The following is a 21221-nucleotide window of genomic DNA, read 5'->3' as shown; positions in this document are numbered from 1 at the left end:
TGCTATTTCTCCTACTTGTCATCTTGTCTCTACGAGAAAACTGGAAACAATCAGGACAATAATACTGTGACTGGGCACACAGATACTTCCAAGCATACCATTAACGAGCTTTCCCTCATGCCAGCCAATTAATACAATGTTATTCTGAAGGAAAAAAATGCAAAAACCGAAATTCAGAAGACAAAATGAAGAAGCCAAGCCATACTAATAGGTTTGATGACTCACTGGATCATTAGTACAAATGGATTTTAGATGCAGGGATAAGCCTCCCATTAAGAATACATATACATATCTTCAGGGCTAGAACCTAGCTTCTAGAAAAGTGGGTGGCACTGAGTTTTAATCACTGATCAGGCAAAGCCTCTAATCTGCCTGTGGAAAGACATGTCGACGATCATGAATCTAGTTTGATACACCAGTGCATGGAAGTCTGGTCATGTCCACAAGCCCTCATCTGCATTTACTGACAAGACAGATGACATTTAGAAAGGATTTTGAGGGGAAAAACCATCAAAATGTTTGGGTAGGCAAGATATTTCAGCTCCAGTATTTTGTAATAATTAACTTGAGACTTTGCTTTTTTTCCTCCCTCTGTAGTTCATGTATTCCCTCTGACACAACAGAGTCACTTACTGAAAAACCTTACCTCCTCATTTGGTAGTTCATGTATTCCCTCTGACACAACAGAGTCACTTACTGAAAAACCTTACCTCCTCATTTGGTACCTCTTTACAATCTTACCACCATCTGCTACACATGCCATTTTAAGGCCAGAATTAAGAATACTATGAGTATTCTTGTTCCTTTGTTACAATCAAACTTAGGATGGTCAGTCCCAAGATCAACGCCAGGTTTTGACCAACTCCATTTACCTTAAACCTGTCCCTTCTTTAGCCCATTTGTGTCTGCACTGGGACAATGAGGTAAAACACAGGCTGCCAGAAAGGGACAATGAGTACAAACAGATGGGGCAGTGACAGGAACAGAAGGACAGGCAGCAGAAATGGGGCCACAGCGCAATCTACTTTTAAAGAATCTATTTGTTTGCATGGAGCTTTAACTGCCCAAGCTCAAGATTACTAGAAGGCACAATTCACCACTTCTCTTCTGATGTGTGCTAAGAAGACTGAATGTAATTAAAAGTCAAAAAATGGTAAGATATCTTCACCTGGGTCACTGTATTTCATGAACTCCATATCCTCCCCTTTATTTCACAGAAAAATGTAGAGACCTCTCTTAATTCTGATTTGCGTCACAACATCCCAGTAAAACAGTCAAAGTCTGGAAAGAAAGCTTATTTGCCACAATTCTAAACACCAGTGTAAGCAAAAATACTTAAATAACATGTACCCATGAAAAATTAGAGTAAATATATTGTATTATAATACTGTAATATGATTTGTCCAAGAGGACTTTGGAAATTACACTTAAACAACAGCACTACAGCAGCTGATGATACAGCAAATATCAGAAGGAAATATATATCAATAGGATGAGGGGGTTCCCTTGCAACCACAAGGGAAAACCTGTTATATTGACCAAATCATAGGGTCACTGTCTGCTAAGCCTCAGAGTTCAATATACTACTTTAAAGAGCCAAAAAAATATACTACCACAGGGTTTCAAATAGCTCTACAGAAGTTAGCAAATAAACCAACAAATGTTTTGATGTGTATTGTAATTCACCACGAGGCTCAAAAGAAAATAATACTTTACTTTCAAATGACAGTATACAAGAGAAAACAAATGGAATGAAATATGTCCACATTAGAGACAAGAAAAGGTAAGCCAGTCTGAGATTCTCCCAGAAGGCAAAACTGTTTTAAATACATTTAAACCATCTCCACCACTGGAGCACAAAATTCCTATCCTACCCAGTTCTATGCATATTCTATTATTAAACATCCCCTCTGAAAAAACAGCCCTGCTTCCTTCTGCTTGATCCTAAAAGCCTAAAACCAAGCACAACCCACCTGAAGTTTCACACTCCTCCAACGCACAAGATGGAGCCACCTCTGACAGCTTGAAAAGAGGCCTCTGGCTTGTTGGGTCCTTGACACCACAGGGGCACAGGTGCTAAAGCAATGCTACAGCATGAACACAAAAGTTCCCTTGAACACAAAAGCCTGTGAGCACAGCCCAGCACTCCTCCCACCTCAGCCTGCAAGGGGAGCATCCCCTCCTGCACCACCCATACTTCTCTGTCCACAGCCCCCAGTACTGATGTGCTACCTGGGAGTGCAGGGAGTGCATGCTATCATCCACTAGCTACCTGCAACTACCGTGTGGACCACCAAGCACAGAGCCTTTGGCACTGTTCAGTGTATCTGCATCACTGTTGCAGGAGCACCTAACAAGGGAGCCTATGGAGAGATTTGTGTTATGCAGAAGGAGAAACATGATTATGGAGTAACAGATTCAGTTCTGCCATCAAGTTGGTTTCTGTTGCTGGACAAGTAATCTGGGGCTGTCTTTACTGCACAAAGAATCCAGAAAAAATAAAAAACCAAATTTTTGCTACTGTATTTGTGTCTAGAGAAGGTTAATTCTACACACTTGTTGAAAGCAGGGCTCAGGAAAATGGTGCAGTGTGTTCACACAGTCTCATCAACGCAGCTGTAATATTTTAAACCTTTTCATTGCATTAGTCATCATTTGTATGACTTTGTACACAAATGTCACAAAAGAGGTCAAGACCTCGCTGTGTCCTATATTAGATATCACAGACAAAAGCTGCAGAGCCAATCCTTGTCTACAAAGGTATTCAGCACAAATATAAACTACACAATGCACAGGAAATAACATCTATGATTTCCAGGAACAGAGAACAAAATTTGTATGATTTAGTCTAAGGAAGCATGCAGCTAGTCAAATGTTTCCTCCTCCTTTACACTTCAGCCACATAACCTTATTACTTATTTCCCCCTTCCAAAACTGACAGCATGGTAATTACACTTTAATACAGCCTTCTTTTTAAGGAAGCCCTAAAACAGCACACTTGTTCTTGGTGAGCTTATGACAGAGGAGCTGGGGAATTCTCTTGTTTATAGGTAAGATATCTGAAAAAGAATATTGCTTGTATGTTGTTTAGCCATATCTATTGAGGACTAATCTAGAGACAATCATTAAAATAGTACTGCTTAGTATGGTATATATCTTTCAACAGGAAATTAATCTACAAGTCTGTAACTAACGTAAGATGCTCACAACTGCATATGCATTACACGATCCTTCAGCCATCACAATCAGGATTCAGCCACGAGACTGCAGCTGAAGATTCTTTGTTATGATCTCTAGTTGTAGGATTCGGGGATTTTTTTACCTAATTCTCCCCTTTTCCTCCCACACACATTATCCACTCCTCCCTTCTGTACTACACACTTGCATACACTAGGACAGGATTGATGAGAGCAGAGAAAAAAGTACCCTCAACAGAGCTAGCATCCCCTGCCCACAAGTATAGGTTATAATGTATTCTTTGGGAATGATGGACAGTTGTATCTAGTAAGTGTACTTTCAAGTTGAATAATGCTCATAGTCATATTGCTTCTTGAAATGTTTTGGCAGATACACCCTGAGAAGTATGCCAGACTTTTCCAGCATTAATGAAAGCACTTGAAAATATAATACATCTGCAAATCAATTGTGAAAGCAGTTTACAGCACAATGGCATGGAGCTGCAATGAACAGTTTCCCATCTAGGGAGGTACCACATTCCTAGGCAGTGAGTCAGTGCAGGTAAGGCTGACTACAGTCCCTCAATCCCTTGGTTGTTCATAGAGTAGCACAAGATGCTTATGCAATTGGATCATGTAGGTGAGCACATGAAAGCCTTCAAAAGCATTACAGGTTGGTAAAACAAACAGATGTGCCTGTAATCGCCCTGAACCTACACATAACCTCTTTCAATTTGTAGATACATAACTGTGCAAATAAATGAGGGACATGCAGAAAGACTTAACATCTGTATAGTACCAGAGCTACTGGCAGCAACAGCAGAACTCCATAAACCCATCTCCCAGATCTGTACTTGATCCAGTAGAGCAAAAAGCTCCTGTTTTCCCTGAGTTCTTAAAAAAACCCCTCAGCAGTAAGCCAGAAGATTTTCTTAAACCTGTCTACACATAATCACATCAAACTAACACTGAATATATTAGTATTCAAATACTTTACTTCACAAATTATTAACTCTCCTATGTCACCATCTCTCACCACCGTACTTGTACGGTGCTTGTATTCTGTAATAAGCTTGTATTCCGTAGTGTCTGGAGTTCCTAAGTCAAACTAGTTTTGAGAATAGAAGAATTTAAATTTACTGATAATTCAGCAACTCTGAGCACACAAGTGACAGCAACTAATGCCAATGGGCTGACTACAAAGGGTGGCTTATTTCACTCCAGGCCCATAATTGGGAATGGACTGGTCCCAGAGCTTAAAAGGAGAGAATTGAAAGAATTCCAAAAAAGTAGAAACTGACTCATGTTTTTTAAACATCATGCAGCACAGATCACAGGCACTTCAAATATTTCAGAAAAAAAACTGAAAACCTTACTGACATTACAAAACAGATGTGATGTGGAAACCTGTAACATATGGTTCAATAGCTAGACTGAAAGAACAAGGCAGAGATTTAACTCAGAACTACCTATGTGAGAAACAAAAAGGAGCTTAGACTAATTTTGCTTAATCACAAGACAGCAGTTAGTTCACCTTATTATGCCAGTAATAGAGGACAACAAACTTATTCAACTGAGAATGCCTAATGTACTCTTAAAGCTATCTGTATTCACTGCAGTGCCTGTAAATCCTAATTCTGGGCTCCAGCACTGTTGCTACAGGTACTGCACAAGTACAGCAAAACCTCAGACTGCCTGCTTAAAAAAAAAAAAATTAAAAAAAAAGTGAAAACACATTAGCAGATAGAGAAGTACAGGTCGACAGCCAGATGATATTGAAAAACATAGTGGGCAGTATTCTTAATATAATAGCTGCTGTTGTTTCTACGGCCTTCATGGCAGATATGAGCTCCAAGGGACACACCATGAACACATAAGGTCAATGAGAGTGCTAAGGGATCAGGTTTTAGTCATCAACATGTTCAATATGGTGAAACATCTATAAGAAAATGTCAGCATGAGGGGAAATTGAAAACGTACTTGTTTTAAAACACATGTGGGATGGAGGTAGAAGGCAGGAGCCAAGCTTATATACTAAGTAAGAAATTATAAGGATGGGACAACAGAAAATAAAGTAGGTTGTGAAGAATTCTGGATATGAAAGTAACAAGAGGAAGACAGACTAGATCTACAATGACCAGGAGGAAAGCACACACACTAGCATTCATGAAAACATATGTACAAACACTGGAACTGGTGATTAATCTAATGTTGAAGTCCACTTTTTGTTTAATTCTTTGTTCATATATATGTTGTCATCCAAAAGGAGCAAAGTACACCCAACAAAAAAAGGAGCTTGCAGAAGCTTCAAAATGCTATGTTCCACATGCTTCTAACAAGCTCTTAATAAGAGAAAAATGATAGATAAGTGGATAGATATCTCCATGTTGTAAAATTGGCTGTGTGTCTGTAATTCAACAGCAGCTAGGTTTCTTATTATATATTTTTTAACTTGGTTCAAATGCATAAATAAACTCTGAAGTTATAATTGCCACTTGAGGAACAGTGGTGAAGAAAATAAAAGGAGGGGGAGAATCACGTGCATTCACGTGCCAACTATAGCAGTAAAGCTATAGTAGATACTTACATCTCGTGAGCAAGCTAAAAGATGTGTCATGCAAGCACTGTTAAAGTAACAATATATTTTAACTGCTGCAGTAACCAGCAGCATAAAGTCTAGAGTTAACAACTGGAATAAAAGCTGTAGCAATGCTTACATGGTCGATAAAATATAGAGAGAACACCTTTTAAATTAAATACGAAGTAATGAATCGAAGTGAGGTTTCGGAGAGCAAATGACTTTCTTTTGCCAAAGAAATTATTTGTATCTACAAAAGAAATTCAAATTATTATTTTGGTAAGGCATATATTAAGAAGAAAAAGTGCTGAAGATGCCTATGTAATAAAAAAAATTGCTGAAAAATATGATTATAGAAGTTAAGAAATGTTTCCTAACCTTGCTAAACAATATGAAGTAAATGCACATCTTGGCCAGTACTCACACTCCAGAATCCTGCTTAAATGCTACATGGTAATTAAAAAAAATAAGTCACTAACTCAGCAGAAGAACTAATGCAATACATGAAAAAAAGAATTCTGACAGGTATGATTTGTAGTTATGATTTAGATAATATTGCAGAAAAATGGAGGTCATAGCAGGTCCCAGATCTAAAACTGAACTTCTCTTCCTTTATTAGAATCTGATTATTTGCTTATCACCTAGTATACAAATTGAATTTTACAGTGTGAATTACCACCTTCATTGATCTGAACTGCTATTTCAGAAACAGCAGGATTTTTATCTGCCCAGCATAAAGAAAAAAAGCAAAATGATCCTATATCCCCAAGACTAGATTTATTCACAAATAGAACACTTGGAAGGATTTCAGATTAAAAATTAATTGCCAAAGTAAAAAAAAAAATATTAATGGCAAAATCTCTTTGCTTTGGGCCAGGAATTATTATGGAAATGGACCACATTTATACATAAAAGTTTTTATACAGTGACTCATACTTCTTTGCAGTAATGCTAAGGACATGTAGCAAAGTCAGGTTCAGCCCATGGAAGGCTTTCATTAGACATGTAGCAAAGAGCCAGTCTGTCCTGCACTGCCCAAGGATAAGAGTCCAGCTTCCAGCACAGATCCTCTCTCCCAGTACACATGGCCTCCACAGGAACAGAAAATGACCCTTTCTGGAGTTGGGGAGGGGAATGGTGCTGACTCCTGGAGAAGCTCATAAAAGCACCACAGAACTCTTGGAACCACAAACCTTGATCAGTCAATAGCAAGGCCTGCACCACCACTCCAGTTTTTTGATCATGTATGCCTTGGTTCCTATTTGTAGATGCTACTAGTTCCATAAAGTTTTGCATGTATGTGAAGCTACTGCAACCCCAAGTCCTCCAGACCACCTCTCTCTTCATCTCCCGAGTGGGCTGTAGCTTCACAGAGCATACTCTCCAAGTGTTGGAAACAGAAGCAGCTAGCAAAGCAAAAGAACCTCAAACCACCACCGCCACTTTCTGAAAAAAATACACACATTATACATTTAAGCAAGTTCGACACAGAGTTTTTTTTAATGAAGGTTGTGAGATGAAGAGGAGAAAATAGTTATCAGTTCCAACAACATTACTACTCAAAGATTTTAGACTCAACAGCTAAATGACAAAATTTCAGTTCATAACTTACTCTTACAGGGCAAGTTTATTGAATTGGATGTGTTTAGGATTAATCAAAGGCTCATTTAGTACTGAAGCCTAGAGCCACTAAAATTGATTTTGAGCATGTTCACCACCACACAAGCATGAGTTCTTGGCTAACAGCAAAGCTCTGACTATTTACTTACTACTGCATAGCTCAGGACAACTCACATCATTTCTTTAAACGTGTGCTTCTTCTGCCAGCCTTCAAGTAGTCTTGTCTGTTTGTTTTGCAAAGAGTCCCATACCATCTATTTGTCCAGTGATATCTAGTTTGTCCAGCTCAAAAGGTACCTGACTTCTAGACATTTCTAGATATTACTATAAATATCATATATTAGCTATATACTATAATATTAGCTCTTCAGATTAATATACATTTTAAAAAAATCTGTACATTGATTACCTCCCCACTCTGACTTCCTTTAGTTTCACTGTATAATTATTTTTCCTTCAGGATCTAAGGTCCAATAGCTATTTCTGCCCATGAGCATTGGATAAGACTAGAAATTAGCAATAACATTTTGGGAAAAAACACCAAAACCCAAACAAACAACAAAAACTGTGGCCAAAACGCCGCAGAAAACCACACAAACACACACACAAAAATAAAATGTTATCTATTAATGATGCCTAATCCAGCCCAAGAACCAAAAACTGTTCATGGACTGTATTTGGCCATTATGTATTGTATGGATGGCAAAAAAACATGTTGATCAGAACCAGGTTCTGTGATTTTAGGAAGTTACCAATAATTTATAGGGAACTAAATTTAGAAGCTGTTTCACTGCTGACAAAACATAGCAAGAAGGTTCCAAATTTTACTAAGAAAAAGATAAATTATAGGCTTGTAAGTAAGACGATCTAATGTAGAGATGGAACACAGACTTGATTTCTCTGGCAAATTTCAAGGGTATGTGAGGAGCACTCATTTACTGCTCAGTAAATAAGATTCAGGTTACTAACAGCTTCAAGGAGAAAAACATTTTAAAAATCTGAGATTCACATTTAACTCTTCCTTCAGAGCTGCTCCAGTGCAGAATTAAAAGCGGGACTATTGATCCAAACAGACTAAGTTCCACAGCCCACTCTTCTAGCATCTCGTTTTTAAACACCAAACTATCTCAAAGCTGCAGAAACATAGCTGCTGGCACTGCCTGATGCTCCATAAATCAGTCTATTCCTAGCACTAATTATCCCAAGCAGCTGTTATCCTCCATTTGATCTTCAGTATCCAGGAAATCTTTTCTTCAAAGGCTAATGTGATCAAAGAATATTTAGCGTGTACCACTTGGAGATAAAATGCATCTGTGTTACTTAAAGGCAATAGACTCTGTTGGGTATTTTCACTGAAGCCCCATTAACCCTCCTATAAGTACACAAATGTTTGAGCTTTTTTTTTTTTTTTTTTTTTTTTTTTTTTTTTTTTTAATAAGAAAAGAGCATTTCAGTAGGAAAAAGAACAGCAATGTTTCTTGTACGGAACTGTAACCCCCAGCAGAATAAAAGAAAAGCAGTGCTCAGCTAGACAAGTGTGAAAGACTATGCATACAATCTAAAAGAACTTTTTCTCTCAGGCTGCTTCCACATCCAAAAGCTTGTCAGAAAAAGATAAAAGACTGAAATTGTATGATATTACAGTTATGCAGCTCACACAGCCACCCCTGCTGTGAGCTTATACACACAAACCCTTACATCTTGATTGTCCAACATTTGCCACAGATGCTGTGGCTCTCACTGCCTGCAGGTATTGGAGCAGATCTACCATCAGTTCAGAACTGTAAAGATTTGTGAAATATGAATGTACTCAGGTGCATTTCTCACACATCACTGCTTCCCATGTGGCCTTTGGCACCACTGGTTGTGGAGCCAACTTCCTTGCAAATTGCCAGTTAGTGCAATGAACTCCTAGGTTATAGCCTGGATGCTGATAATGCCTTGCAGCAAAACACACAAACACTTTAGCACACAGACATGCAGGCTGAGCCCTTTGCTCAGCTGAGCCTTGCACCTCACTCCTGCCCCCATGGCCAACATTTACCCTGCCCCAGGGCAGACATGCAGCTTCTGGGCTGCAGCAGGATGAGCTGTTTCACACTCTTCCTGAACCTATGTGGAAATTGGCACTTCATCTCAATTAATCACAATAATCCATGGGTAACTGAATAAAACTTTTCCAGTTTTTCAGGGAACTACTAGACTAACAAAACTTTAGCGTTGATCAGGTATCTATAGTAAAAATGCAGCAATCCCCGGATGTTGGGAAGAAATTATGATGTCTGGCTCCAGATCAGAAGGCTGAAGGATAGCTTTATTAAAACTATATTAGATTAATATACTATTTAAAGAGATGCTATACTATTCTACATACTTCTTACTTACCTAACTATTAAACAAACGCCTGACTCTCTCTGCTTGAGAGTCCGACACAGCTGGATTCAATTGGTCCATGAATCCAAACAACCTTCACCAGAATCCAATCAAGTAATCACTTCAGGTAAACAATCTCCATACCAAATTCCACATGGGGAAAACAAAGGAGCAGGGATAAAGATTGTTTTCTCTTCTTCTCTCTGTGCTTCTCCTGAGAGACAGAATTATGTCTTTCTGTCCAGAGAATGTGAATGTCACAGGTATCCATCTGAATAGCTGCAAAAAAGCAGAGGGAAGAGCAGTGCCTGCCAGTTATTTCTACTGTCATGACTGACTGACAGGGACTGTAGACAGTGAACAGGCTGTTCTAACTGCATTGTCTCCAAACAGCAGCATCCTTCCTCTAGCATGCCTCCTCAATTTGAGCTAATCAAATCCCACCTTCCAAAGTCACTGCAGTACCAGAGAAATAAGAGATCACTGGTTTGAGAACTACTTTTTGCAGGCAAATTAGTATAGAAATACTACAAGTATTGCTTGATAAGTAATACAAAAACCTCCACACACAATAATCTGTTGTATTAATCCCTATTTCTAATACCAAGGAAGTATTTTATATAACAACAAGCACTCTAATACATCAACTTCTCATGGCACAGCTGTTATGAAAAGTGTAATTCAGTGGAGTCAAAATTCTACATGCATTACAAAGCTAATCCTGTGAGGTTAGCTGTGACTTTGCAACAGGAACAGGATTACTGTTATACAGAAAAATATGGAGAAGCAGCTAAGAGGTCAGCCTCCAAGTTGTATGCATACCCAAAATAAACACAGCCTCCGGTGCAGCACTAACTCAACCAATTTCATTGTTGTCACAGCTGCTAGCACATTGACAAAGGATAGTTACAACATCCTACACCAAATACTGCAGGACAAGAATTTGATCGTGACTCTGTGATCTGTACATCCGTATGCTGAACAATCTGCATTTTCTGTTGCGAACTGGGCCTAGATTAAGCAGCCAGATTATTGCTTACAGAGTGAATTGCTGAATTTACTGTTCAGTTCCATGATAAACAATGAAATATTTATTCTGCAAAATATTTTTCTATGTTGTAACCACATCCAGCTGTTACTATCCCATCAAGTTTCTACACCATTCAAAAATATGGCTGAACTATTTATTAGGGAGAAAGGGAGGGAGGAAAGAAAGAGAACTATTTGTAGTTAGATAATCAGTGACTGATTCTCTCACCACCTCAGGTGGCCATTGCAGGGTGTACCTTTCATTTTAGAGGCTGAGGCCAACTACAGGACACACCTATACAACACACTTCAGACAGGCCAATTTAGCCCCACTACACCTTCACCCCAGATGTCTGCCATCTCCCAGGGCAAGCATTCCAAGTGGGGTGAGATGGAAGGCTGCAGGAGCATGGCTATTCATTTCACAGGGCCCACAGCTTATGCAGAAGTGGGACACCACGGCTGGTTGACCAGGGTCTCCCAGGTCTCACCACACTCTGTGGGTGAAGGGTATGTCTCAGAGCAGCCACCTGTTTCTGTGTGAAGCACATTTGGGGCCAAGTTTGATGCTTAACAGGCAGAAGTGAACAGGCAACTGAAGGCTCTCTTTTCTCAGAGACTGAGGTCAGCTGCTCATTTTGCTCAGCTTCAACCTAGCCCTGAACCCCTGGCATCTCCCTTTCCAAGGAAAATCTCACGCCTCCAGACACAACAGCTGACTGAACTGGAAAATGACTGGCAGCAGTGAGCCAGAAGGCAGCACCTTCCGCAAGGACAAAATGATCTCTTAGTCACCAGGCTCCACACTGTCCCCAGGAATTTACCAACAGCAGAGACCCCAGCTCTGAATGCAGCCAATTCCCTAATAACAGTACCAGTAGAATGACATTTAAAAGAAAAAAGTGCCAGTCAGATGTAGTCTTACCCCCTGTGCTGATACTGAGCACAGCCTAGACTCACTTGAAACAGACTCACAGGGCTTTTAACAAAGGCAATCTTACCTCTGTCTCCTGATCCTAGTCGAAGCAGCCACCAAGAGAGTTTGCTTAGTTAAATCCTGAAGAACATAGCTGAAGGAGCCCGTGATAAAAGCCATTTTCAAGAATTGCTCAAATTTTAGCCAATTATGAGATGGTATTTGTTCTGAGGAAGTTGGGAGGTCCTTTTGGTAGACATAAGTCACTTCAGTGGTGAGAGTTAGGGACAAAGTAGTTAGGAAAGTATGTGACACAGAAAAGTAAGGATTCATATAACATTACCCTACAGACTCAGAAGGAAAACATATGGCTTAGGAATGCATGTGGGTTCCTCAGCTCCCGAACCAGCCTGGCAATCCCAGTGCTGAGCAGCCAGGGAGTGAGCTGCAGAGATGGCTGGCTGAATGTTCCCAGGAGGATCTCTGTAATACAGTTGGTTGAAACCACTTTAATGGAAAGGTCTGACATAAAATATCAGTTTGTGGAAAGCAAAGTCCTTCACAACAAAATGTCATCTTTGACGAAAATAGATTTCCAAATGCCAAAAGCATGATTTTGACTCTTTTTAGGATTAAACATCTTATAATCTTACTTGAAAATAGCTCATTACATAATATGAAATGAAAAAGGCATCTGAACAAAGCGTTTTAGTTTGAAATGCAAACTTTCAGAATTTTGCTTCATAAGCAATTGACTCTTGTGAGTGGGTGTTTTATTTCATGCTGGAACAAGATATTTTAGTTGCTGTATCCTTAAAGCAGAATTTCCCTCAAAAGTGAGGATTTCATGTTCTGTAACACTCCAAGCACTTAGTTCTTGCCACCTTTTGAATCTGATATTCTGCAGTGACACAGACCACAAGAACTTCTCAGTTGATATATGATCAAATTAGACAGCAAATCCAGCCTCTTTCTTTCAAGGAAAAAACAAAGAAAAAATTTATCTTTTTAACACCAGAAAAGTAAAGAAACTTTACTTCACCTTAGGAGTTAAGAAACTGAAATTAGCATGAAAGTGGCCTCTGAGATGTATCAAATCTGCACTATCACACAATTTGCCAGGTTTGTAAGGAAACTGACTGCACAGTTTGCCAATTTAGAATTTATATTACAGCTTTGTTTTTACAGCAAGAGAAGATGACAGTCAGTTTAAGTATTTTTAATTAGCCTGACAAGGGCTTCTGTTGACTCACACACCAGTCAGCATTCCGGGGCTAGCACAGATCATCCTGAAGAGGTGGCTGGGGACAGTGCCGTGGGGTGGTCTCTCCCCCTAGGGCTTACCAATGCTACTGCTCATCAAGTGAACAAAGACACCAAAATTCATTATGTGCAAGATCATACTCTGTGTTCACATCCCATTAGCAGCACAATTACACTTTAAATCTGGGTACATTGATAGTTCTCTGGAAGAATATCCTATGAGAGGGATGGGACACAGTGCTATACCAGAACTTTACTGACGAGCTGCTCTGTTAAAGTACTCCCCAAGTCCCAGCATCCCAGCTGTGCTGCTCAAAGACCAGTTCCAAGATGATATTCTCATCAAAAGAAAGTAACCATGGAATTCATTGCCTAAAAACTCCTTGGGATTATTCTGTTAGTGATTAGCTGTCAGTCTGCATTCCACACAGCTGTTACTGTGTTTGACAACAGTCAAACTCTCCCCTAGTCTACCTAACATACTTAAAATACACAATCTAATTTATATTAGCAAATACTAAACATGACACATCTACTTATTGAAACATATCTTAATGCCCTGATGCACATCAGTGAAGGCTGCAGAAGATTTGAAGTCCTTTTCCTCCAAGCCTAATGTTAAAAGAAAAGTAATCCTTCTCAGCCCAGGCTCCAATAGCAATTGAATAAGCTTTCAGATTTTCCAGAATCTTTGCTGGCTGAAGCTGAATGAAGTATATTAGACAAATTGCATTTAATATTATATTCATTGCTATAGGTGGCTCTTCTGAATGGCTCTTCAGTAATATTTTCCAAAATTACACAATTTATTAATAATTCTGACTAACAGTGAACAAGTCAGTCAAGATCAATCTTAGATCTAAAGCCATTTTGCCTTGTGCATGCCCATCCCAAGGGACCAGCAGGCAAACTTCACCATCCAGAGCAAAATAACTGCTGCCCAGTGCAGCTGACAGACTAAGCACACAGCTACCATCCCCATTGAGCCCAGCTCCAGCATCACTAAATACAGGTTCTCTCTTTTTCTAACTGCTCCATTACCTCCCTCTTGGCAAACCAGCATAGGACACAGAATGGATCAGAAAATCCTTGCTAACCAGTGCCCAGCCCATCTCCACTAAACTGCCATAGCAGTGATATTCACTGAGTAACTCAAGTCTTCATAAAAAAATAAAAAAATGAAACCAGAGCAATTGGGGTGTCCCAGGTTAAAGCATATTTATACAACTGCAACAGTACACCAAACTACAGGGAAGTGACTGGGAAGAGACAGATGAGCCACAGGCAAAATTTGATATGCGTGAATTATTACATATGTACATAAGTACTTGCCCCATGTTGCAAGACATCTGACCCAGAATAAAATCAATCACCAAATCACAGAATAACAGGTTGGAAGGGACCTCAAGGATCATCAATTTTTCTCAAGAAAAGCATGTTCTAGACAAGATGACCCAATATCATGTCCAGCAAAATCTTAAAAGCATCCAACATTGAGGAATCCACCACTTTCCCGGGGAGATTATTTCAGTGGCTGATTGTTTTCATTATGAAAGATTTTCCTCTCTTCCAAGAACCTTATCAAGTGCAAGGTCAATCAAATCAATACTACCTGTGTCCACATTATATTATGTTAAAGTTTTTCTTACACCTTTAACCAAACTTTTATTCTATGAACTAAAAACTGAATTTCTGGCTTGGTTTTGTAACCATGTGGAGGGAACAGGACGGATGGAGAAAATGGGCAAGTAGATAATTTGTACATGCAGGAAAAAGACAAGGAAGAACATCTGGAGGGGACCAAGGAATAATGTGAAGAAAACTCAAGGACAGGGAGTAATCTGGGTAGACACTGCAAGATAGTCAACATGCAGGGATGGGGAAAATGGAACAGAGCTGAGAAATCCAGTATTTAACAACTGGGTCATGTAAGAAGAAAATAAAGCATTTGGCAGGGAGAAAAATAAGATGGGACAGGACACAGAGCTGCAGTAGGACTGAAAGAAGGGAATGAGGAGACAAAGACCAGAAATTTAATCTAGATGTATGACTTTTGCATGTCTAAGTTGCACTTATCCAGGTACACATGGTGATGGGATCTTGCTCAGTTCTCTCCTAATCAATTCATGCAAATAACATCAGGCAATGCTTTCCTAGTTTCCTCTGAGTTCCACACCCTGTGAGAAAAGTTGATGCTATAGAGACAGTAACTCATTCTCAGAAATTGAGTAGACTTCACTGCCCAGCCTTCTATGAGGAAACTGTTCATGCGCAGGGGACATGCAGATGATAAATCTGTGCCTAGATGATGCCAGTTTATGCTGCCTTTCTGTCCAATTAACACTCTGAGGTATAACCCTCTGAATTTCTGTAGTTGGATTCCAAAACATTCAGTTCATTTAGTCAGGAGCTTCTGAATAACTTTGACAACCATGTGGAAATTAATGATGTCAGTTATATAGCTTTTTATGTATAAAAAGCTATTTGTCACCGTTTCCCATCTATTTCACATAAGGAAACTGATATTTCCTTTGCGAGTAACATTTATTTGACAACTTGATGCTAAACCTTTTCATCCAGTTCTTGACTGACCACATTTGTAAAGCACTTCCCTTCATGTTTAAGGAAAGTTGACGGCTTATCATCCTTATCAAAACCAGAGATGCACCTCTAGTTCTGCACAAAATAAAATATTCTGTCTCCCTCTACTGGCTCTGCATTAAATCAAACCAGAAAAAGAAAAACTAGAAAGTAAATGTTTATTGTTATCTTAGCAAATTCTATACAGAAGCAATGCTCAAATAACAGGAGATTAATAATTTAATCATAGTTTCTAAGCAAGTATTACAAGAAAGAATATTAAGGATCTTTCTGGACACAGCATGAGGCTCATTTAAGGTTATTACAGGTACATAGCACCACCATAGCGACACAGCTATGATCAAGAAATTATTTATATAGTTGGGAAATTTTCTACTAAAATTATTTCTTCATTAAAAATACAAGAAAATATTAATGAACTTTCTGTTTCTGTAACTTCAGTTTATTTTATATTGAATCAGATTTAAGCATTCCTGCTTGCTTCTAACCAGACTGACTTACAATTAAGCTGGATCCTTTTACTTCTAAATAAATTATAGATAATACATGGTTTTGGTTTGGGTTGTTTGTTGGTTGACTTTTGGGTTTATTTTAATTAAAACCAATCACAATTTGTGATTCAAGAAATTTCTGGTTTGCAATTTGATCAGTCAAAATATATTTAGTAATGAAAGCAAGCTGTCACTATATAAAATACAAGAGATGTCTTTCACGTACTCTTTAGATGACAGCTGAAAAACCTCGTTGTTTTTTACTGAATTCTGCTTTTCTCAAATGATATAATTAAGTGCATAAAACACTCTGCTTGTTTCTAATATGGACTTGAAATATTTCATAGTGCTTCTGGACAAACATATATCTTTTCTTACCCCAAATAAGTCAAAATCACAAGAGTATGAGAAACAAGTGCCATGTCTGCCATGAGGCAACACTGTGATTTCTTTCTTACTAATTTTCTTCATTGGAGAATTTTATTTAAATTTGGATAAAAAAGCATTATTAAAATGAAACACTTCATTCATATATCTTACAAACCAGAAGTACAGCACAGTGTACTGATTTTATTACATACTCTACAGAACAATCTATCATTCCTTTAACAGAGCATGAATATTCATGTGTCCAACCAAAACGCATTTCACTCTGCAGTAAATTTTATTTTCTATGGTAATACCTTTTTGCATGTAAAACAAGCATCACCTGGTAAGGACAAGGGTCGGCAACATAATGAGAAACACAGTAATTTATGAAGTTGTCCCTGGCAACTGTTCCTCCACATTTACTCTACCCACGCTGGGGTTCAAGTGCTGCAGGCGCTGTGCTGGCTAACAGTGGCCCTGAAGCACAAGCAAGCCAGATGTGGGTTCTGAAAGCTGACAGGGGGCCAGGCCTCTTCTGTGCACACAGCAGACTAGGAGCCAGCACAGCTCTAAGACTGAGGAGTGGATAGCTCCCTGTGTGAGCTGCAAAACTCACAGATCCTGAACTTTCAGAAACTGAACACAGTTTTGAGCATAGAGTTTTTTAAACAGTACCTGTTTTTTTCTCTCTGTAGAAACAGAGTAGAGCATCATAAAAATTATGTCAGAAAATAAGAGATCAAATTTATCAGCCTGTAATTTCTGAACTAACTGAAATTACCACTAGGAGCTGATTTGTCAAGCAGTGATCAAAAAGAGTCAGAATTTCCAGAAAAATTTCCATCTTTTCATGAAATAGTATTTGTTTGCAATTGGTCCGTATAGATTGCTTAAAGGGTAGCATTCGAACAGCTGAATGTGAACTTAAGGTTAATTGAAAACTACAGTTCTACCTGTACACAGAGATTCCACTATGTGGGGAAAAAAGCATTCAGAATTTACAGTCAAATCCTCTAAATATGTAGAAAATTCAAGTAGTCTCATTTAAAAGGAGACTATAGTATATGCTTCCATACTAGTGGCACGGAGGCCTTGGTTATCAAGCTGACGTTAAGAAAGGAGTTTTTGAGAAGAAATACGCCTACGCAGTAGATGACAGCCAAGAACTTTCATGCCAGGTTTAAGTAAAACAAAGGAACACTTTTGAATGCTTAAAAATTAAGTTTCACATTAATACACAAGCTCTTACCTTGACTACATTAGCACATGCCACTACAGTAAAATTATTTTAATAGTCTTTACATGCACCTCAAAGCTCCTACAGACATTTCTATGAAAAGACCATGCTTTATTTACTGTACCTGAACATTTCTGTACCTGTCACGCTGCATGTTAATGAAAAAATAAGATGGAACATTAGGTTATTTTCACACGTCCTTTCCAAAGGCATAATTTCTATTTATTCTGACATATGACGTTACATGCAGTTTTACTTTAGAAGAGCTACCCAAAAGCACTTCAGTCTATCTTAAGATGACAACTTTGCCAAGTCAAATAAAAAGCTTTTACTGTGCAGGGAAAAAAGGCTAAACAATTAAAGAACAACATTACTTCTCATTCCCACGCCATCTCTCAGAAAGCCCCAAAACATTCATTCTAATAAAGGGCTTTGAAGGAAGTAGGTTTGTTTTTACCAATACTCTTCACCTTGGATCAACTCGGTAAAAAGGAGTTACACAGAATTAACAGCTGAGGGTACAGCAGCTTACCCAGCTGAACTAGTTGAACTTTGCCTGTTTCCAGGTACTACTGAGATCATTAGGAGTCAATCATAACTAAGGAATAGCATAACCTGGCCTCTTGACTTTAAATTAAGTTTGAGAGCTTAAATGAAAGACTGCCCACATTAATGAAATAAACTATTTACACTAGTACACAGAAAGTACTTACAGCGTTTCTGGGAAACTGCCTGTAAACAAGCTGTGACAATGTCGCAGTTCTTCTGGACTTTTTCTACAAGCCTGTCTTTCTGCTTCAGAAGACGGAGCAACTTTGCTGATTGAATGGAAATTCTGTAATTCAGTTCTCGTTTGATAGTTGTTAATTCATCAACATCTGCCAACAAGCAGAGAAAACAACTTCAGTACATGCCAAAAAGATTCACAAACAGCTTATTGTAGTTGACACGCAAAGGCACTTGCCCCACAGACATTTACAAATACAAGTTTTCCATTAATGACAAGTTCTATTGACTGGGGTAATTCCCAGTTACAAACACTTTCAGAACCTGAGCCAAAGTCTTTAATTTTCTTTTAAACAAAAGTACTTCAATTTATTGCACAGAGTATTAATCTTAACAATTATGCTGTTATAAACTCCGAGGAACGTGACAGACATAGATAGAATATATTGATAATAGTACAACCAGGGGATACATTTTAAATACAGCACCTTCCAGAAGCTGCCTGGACAAGACATACATTTGTAACAGACAAGGGAATATGTTCAAGAAGCTGCCTGCAAAGCTACAAATGCAACTCCAGAATAAGCTCTAAGTGGGAAATTCTTTCCACTAAAACGCAACTAGATGACTTCTGTCATGGCCTCAGTTATCTCCACTGGCCAGCTATACTGCCACCAGACCCCTTCAGTTCAAAACATCTCAGCTAACATTCCTGTTGTCCTCCCATAAGGTGAGTTTCAGGACCAGAAAAGGGAGTTGCTGGGGAGATGTCTTAAGTCTATTCATTTTTCTGAGTCCTCTGCTCTGTTCTCAGAGGCTCCCCCCACCAGTGAAATCCTAGGTCTTGCCTATCACATGCTGACCTCTTCAGCTCCTCCCTGTAATAGCCTGGTACAGCTTGCCACCAGCATCATCTACACAGCTGCCTGCCCCCTGCAGCTAACTTTTCAAACTATCACTTTCAGTGTAACCTCTGTCCCCTGACACTGGAAAGAAAATCAATCAAAAAAATCTATTCTTCAGTAACCTGTTCTAATGAGAAAAATACGTACGCATCCAGGAAAGCTACTATCAGTGGGATGGTAAACAGCTCAGCTCATGTGGCAAAACTTTTCCAATAGTTCTAGAGAGCTTAAAGAAAAGGACAAATAAGGCTGAAATTACCATCAACCATGTGCTAGTGAAAAGTATGACTGGAGGGACAGGGGAGCCATTGAAAAAACAATACTGTATTTTATAGCCACTACCCTGTTTCAGAACCTGCTCTTCAGATGCAATTCCCAACCACCTGTACCAGGCAAGGTAATTTAAAACTAGATAAAAAGACAAACAAACAAAAAACTCCACCAACAACAACAACAAAAAAAAGTTGCATTTGTAATTTATACAGTCACCACCAGAGTTGTCTGGTAAGTTTTACTCTTTCCCACTCGTGCCACTTAGCTGTGCCTGTAAAAAAACAGTAACTTGGCAGCAAAACTAATGAGTTGAAACACCACAAAATGTATTTCTGAACAAGAAAATTTCCTTTTGAGTCCCAGGTTGCCAAAGAACACACAGAAGGACTTGAGCTACATCCTAGTAACATCAGAAGGCGTATCATCTCATTAAGAAGCCAAACACGGAAGCAGATAGCTGTTTGTACAGCTCTGAAAAACAGGCATATTCAGTCACCTCTTTGGTTTTTTCCTCATCAAAAGCAAAAGTGATTTAACATCAGGAGACAAGAGGCCTTTGTTCTCTTTTCCTGCTCATTGGATCAACTTGGAGTTGCATGTCTTAGTCTTTCACAAACATGAACTGTTGAGGCTACCTAACTTTCATAAGAATTCTTTGAAAATTTCATTTAGATTCTGATTGACTCCAACATTTACATTTTTCATTACACATCTCTTTTTTTTTTCTTCGGAAGACATGCCAGCCTCCAAGTAGGCTTTACAGTTGTCCAATTTAGTTTATGTCCAATAGAACTAAAAGTCTCTAAGAAAAACTCTTATGATACTGTCATGTGTAGCACCTTTTCTAGATTCAGAAAATAAGGACTGAATGAAAAAGAAAAAGAAAGAAAGAAGAAGTGGACATTTATTCATTACTGTAAGTGAGGAAAAGCACCCAACTCGCAGAAACACAAAAGCTTAGGCAGTCTGTCACAGAAACTAGTAGCAGACGACCCTAATTCGGCTCCTGGGGCACCTGAAACAAGAGGGGCGAACAGCATAGGAGAGCCTCGTCTAAAGGAGCTCTCAGCTAACAGCACGTGGGAAGCTTCTGGGAGCCACGGCCACGCAGAAAGCCTGGAAATGGACATATATTCACACATAGACACGTGCGCGCAGACACGGAGGGCATCTTCGGGCAGGGCTCCCTTGTAAGCACAGAGGAAAAGCGAAGCGGCAGGGGCAGCTCCCGGCCGCAGGGGCAGGCGGGGGGGCGGGCTGTACCTTTCAGCCGCAGGTACTTGACCTGGCTCGGCCGCTGCTGCAGCTCCCGGAGGGCGGAGGAGCGGGCGCTGCCCGAGGAGGCGGCCGCCTCGGCGGCGCTGTACAGCTCGGTGAGCAGCCCGCTCACCAGCGACGAGGTGCGGCTGGACCGGCCGCTGCCGGGACCCGCCTCGTCCTCGTCCTCCTCCTCCTCGGCCAGGCTGTCGGCGCTGCTGCCCGCCCTGCCGCCCGCGCCGGCCTCCGCCGCGTCCATCTTCCGCGCCGCCGCCGCCGCGTTCCGGGCTCGGCGCGTCCCGCGGTCACACGCCGGGGTGGGGCGGGCAGGGGAAAGGGAAGCGGGCCGGAGAGCCAGGCAGGAGCGCCGCGCCCGGCTTCGCTCCCTCCCCGCGCTCCGTGGTAGA

General features: G+C 39.8%; 1 protein-coding gene across 3 annotated transcripts in view; it reads right to left on the bottom strand.

Moving 5' to 3' along the window:
- The window catches only part of TBC1D30 (TBC1 domain family member 30), a 53247-nt gene extending 32089 nt beyond the window's left edge, over nt 1–21158 (bottom strand). Inside the window, exons 1-2 of one of the 3 annotated variants that reach the window (XM_068190123.1) lie at nt 20821–21158; nt 18367–18531 (exon numbers count right to left, since the gene is read on the bottom strand). In XM_068190123.1, the coding sequence (XP_068046224.1) occupies nt 18367–18531; nt 20821–21073 (418 nt within the window). In that variant the 5' untranslated portion in view covers nt 21074–21158. The remainder of the gene's footprint in view (nt 1–18366; nt 18532–20820) is intronic. The other 2 variants (XM_068190122.1, XM_068190125.1) reach the window with 2 other exon arrangements.
- Nucleotides 21159–21221: the final 63 nt, after the last annotated feature.

This window comes from Anomalospiza imberbis, chromosome 5 (assembly GCF_031753505.1).
Source record: "Anomalospiza imberbis isolate Cuckoo-Finch-1a 21T00152 chromosome 5, ASM3175350v1, whole genome shotgun sequence".
Classification (NCBI taxonomy): domain Eukaryota; kingdom Metazoa; phylum Chordata; class Aves; order Passeriformes; family Viduidae; genus Anomalospiza; species Anomalospiza imberbis.
Note: the sequence above shows the minus strand (reverse complement) of the source record. Positions and strands in the feature narration are given on the sequence as shown.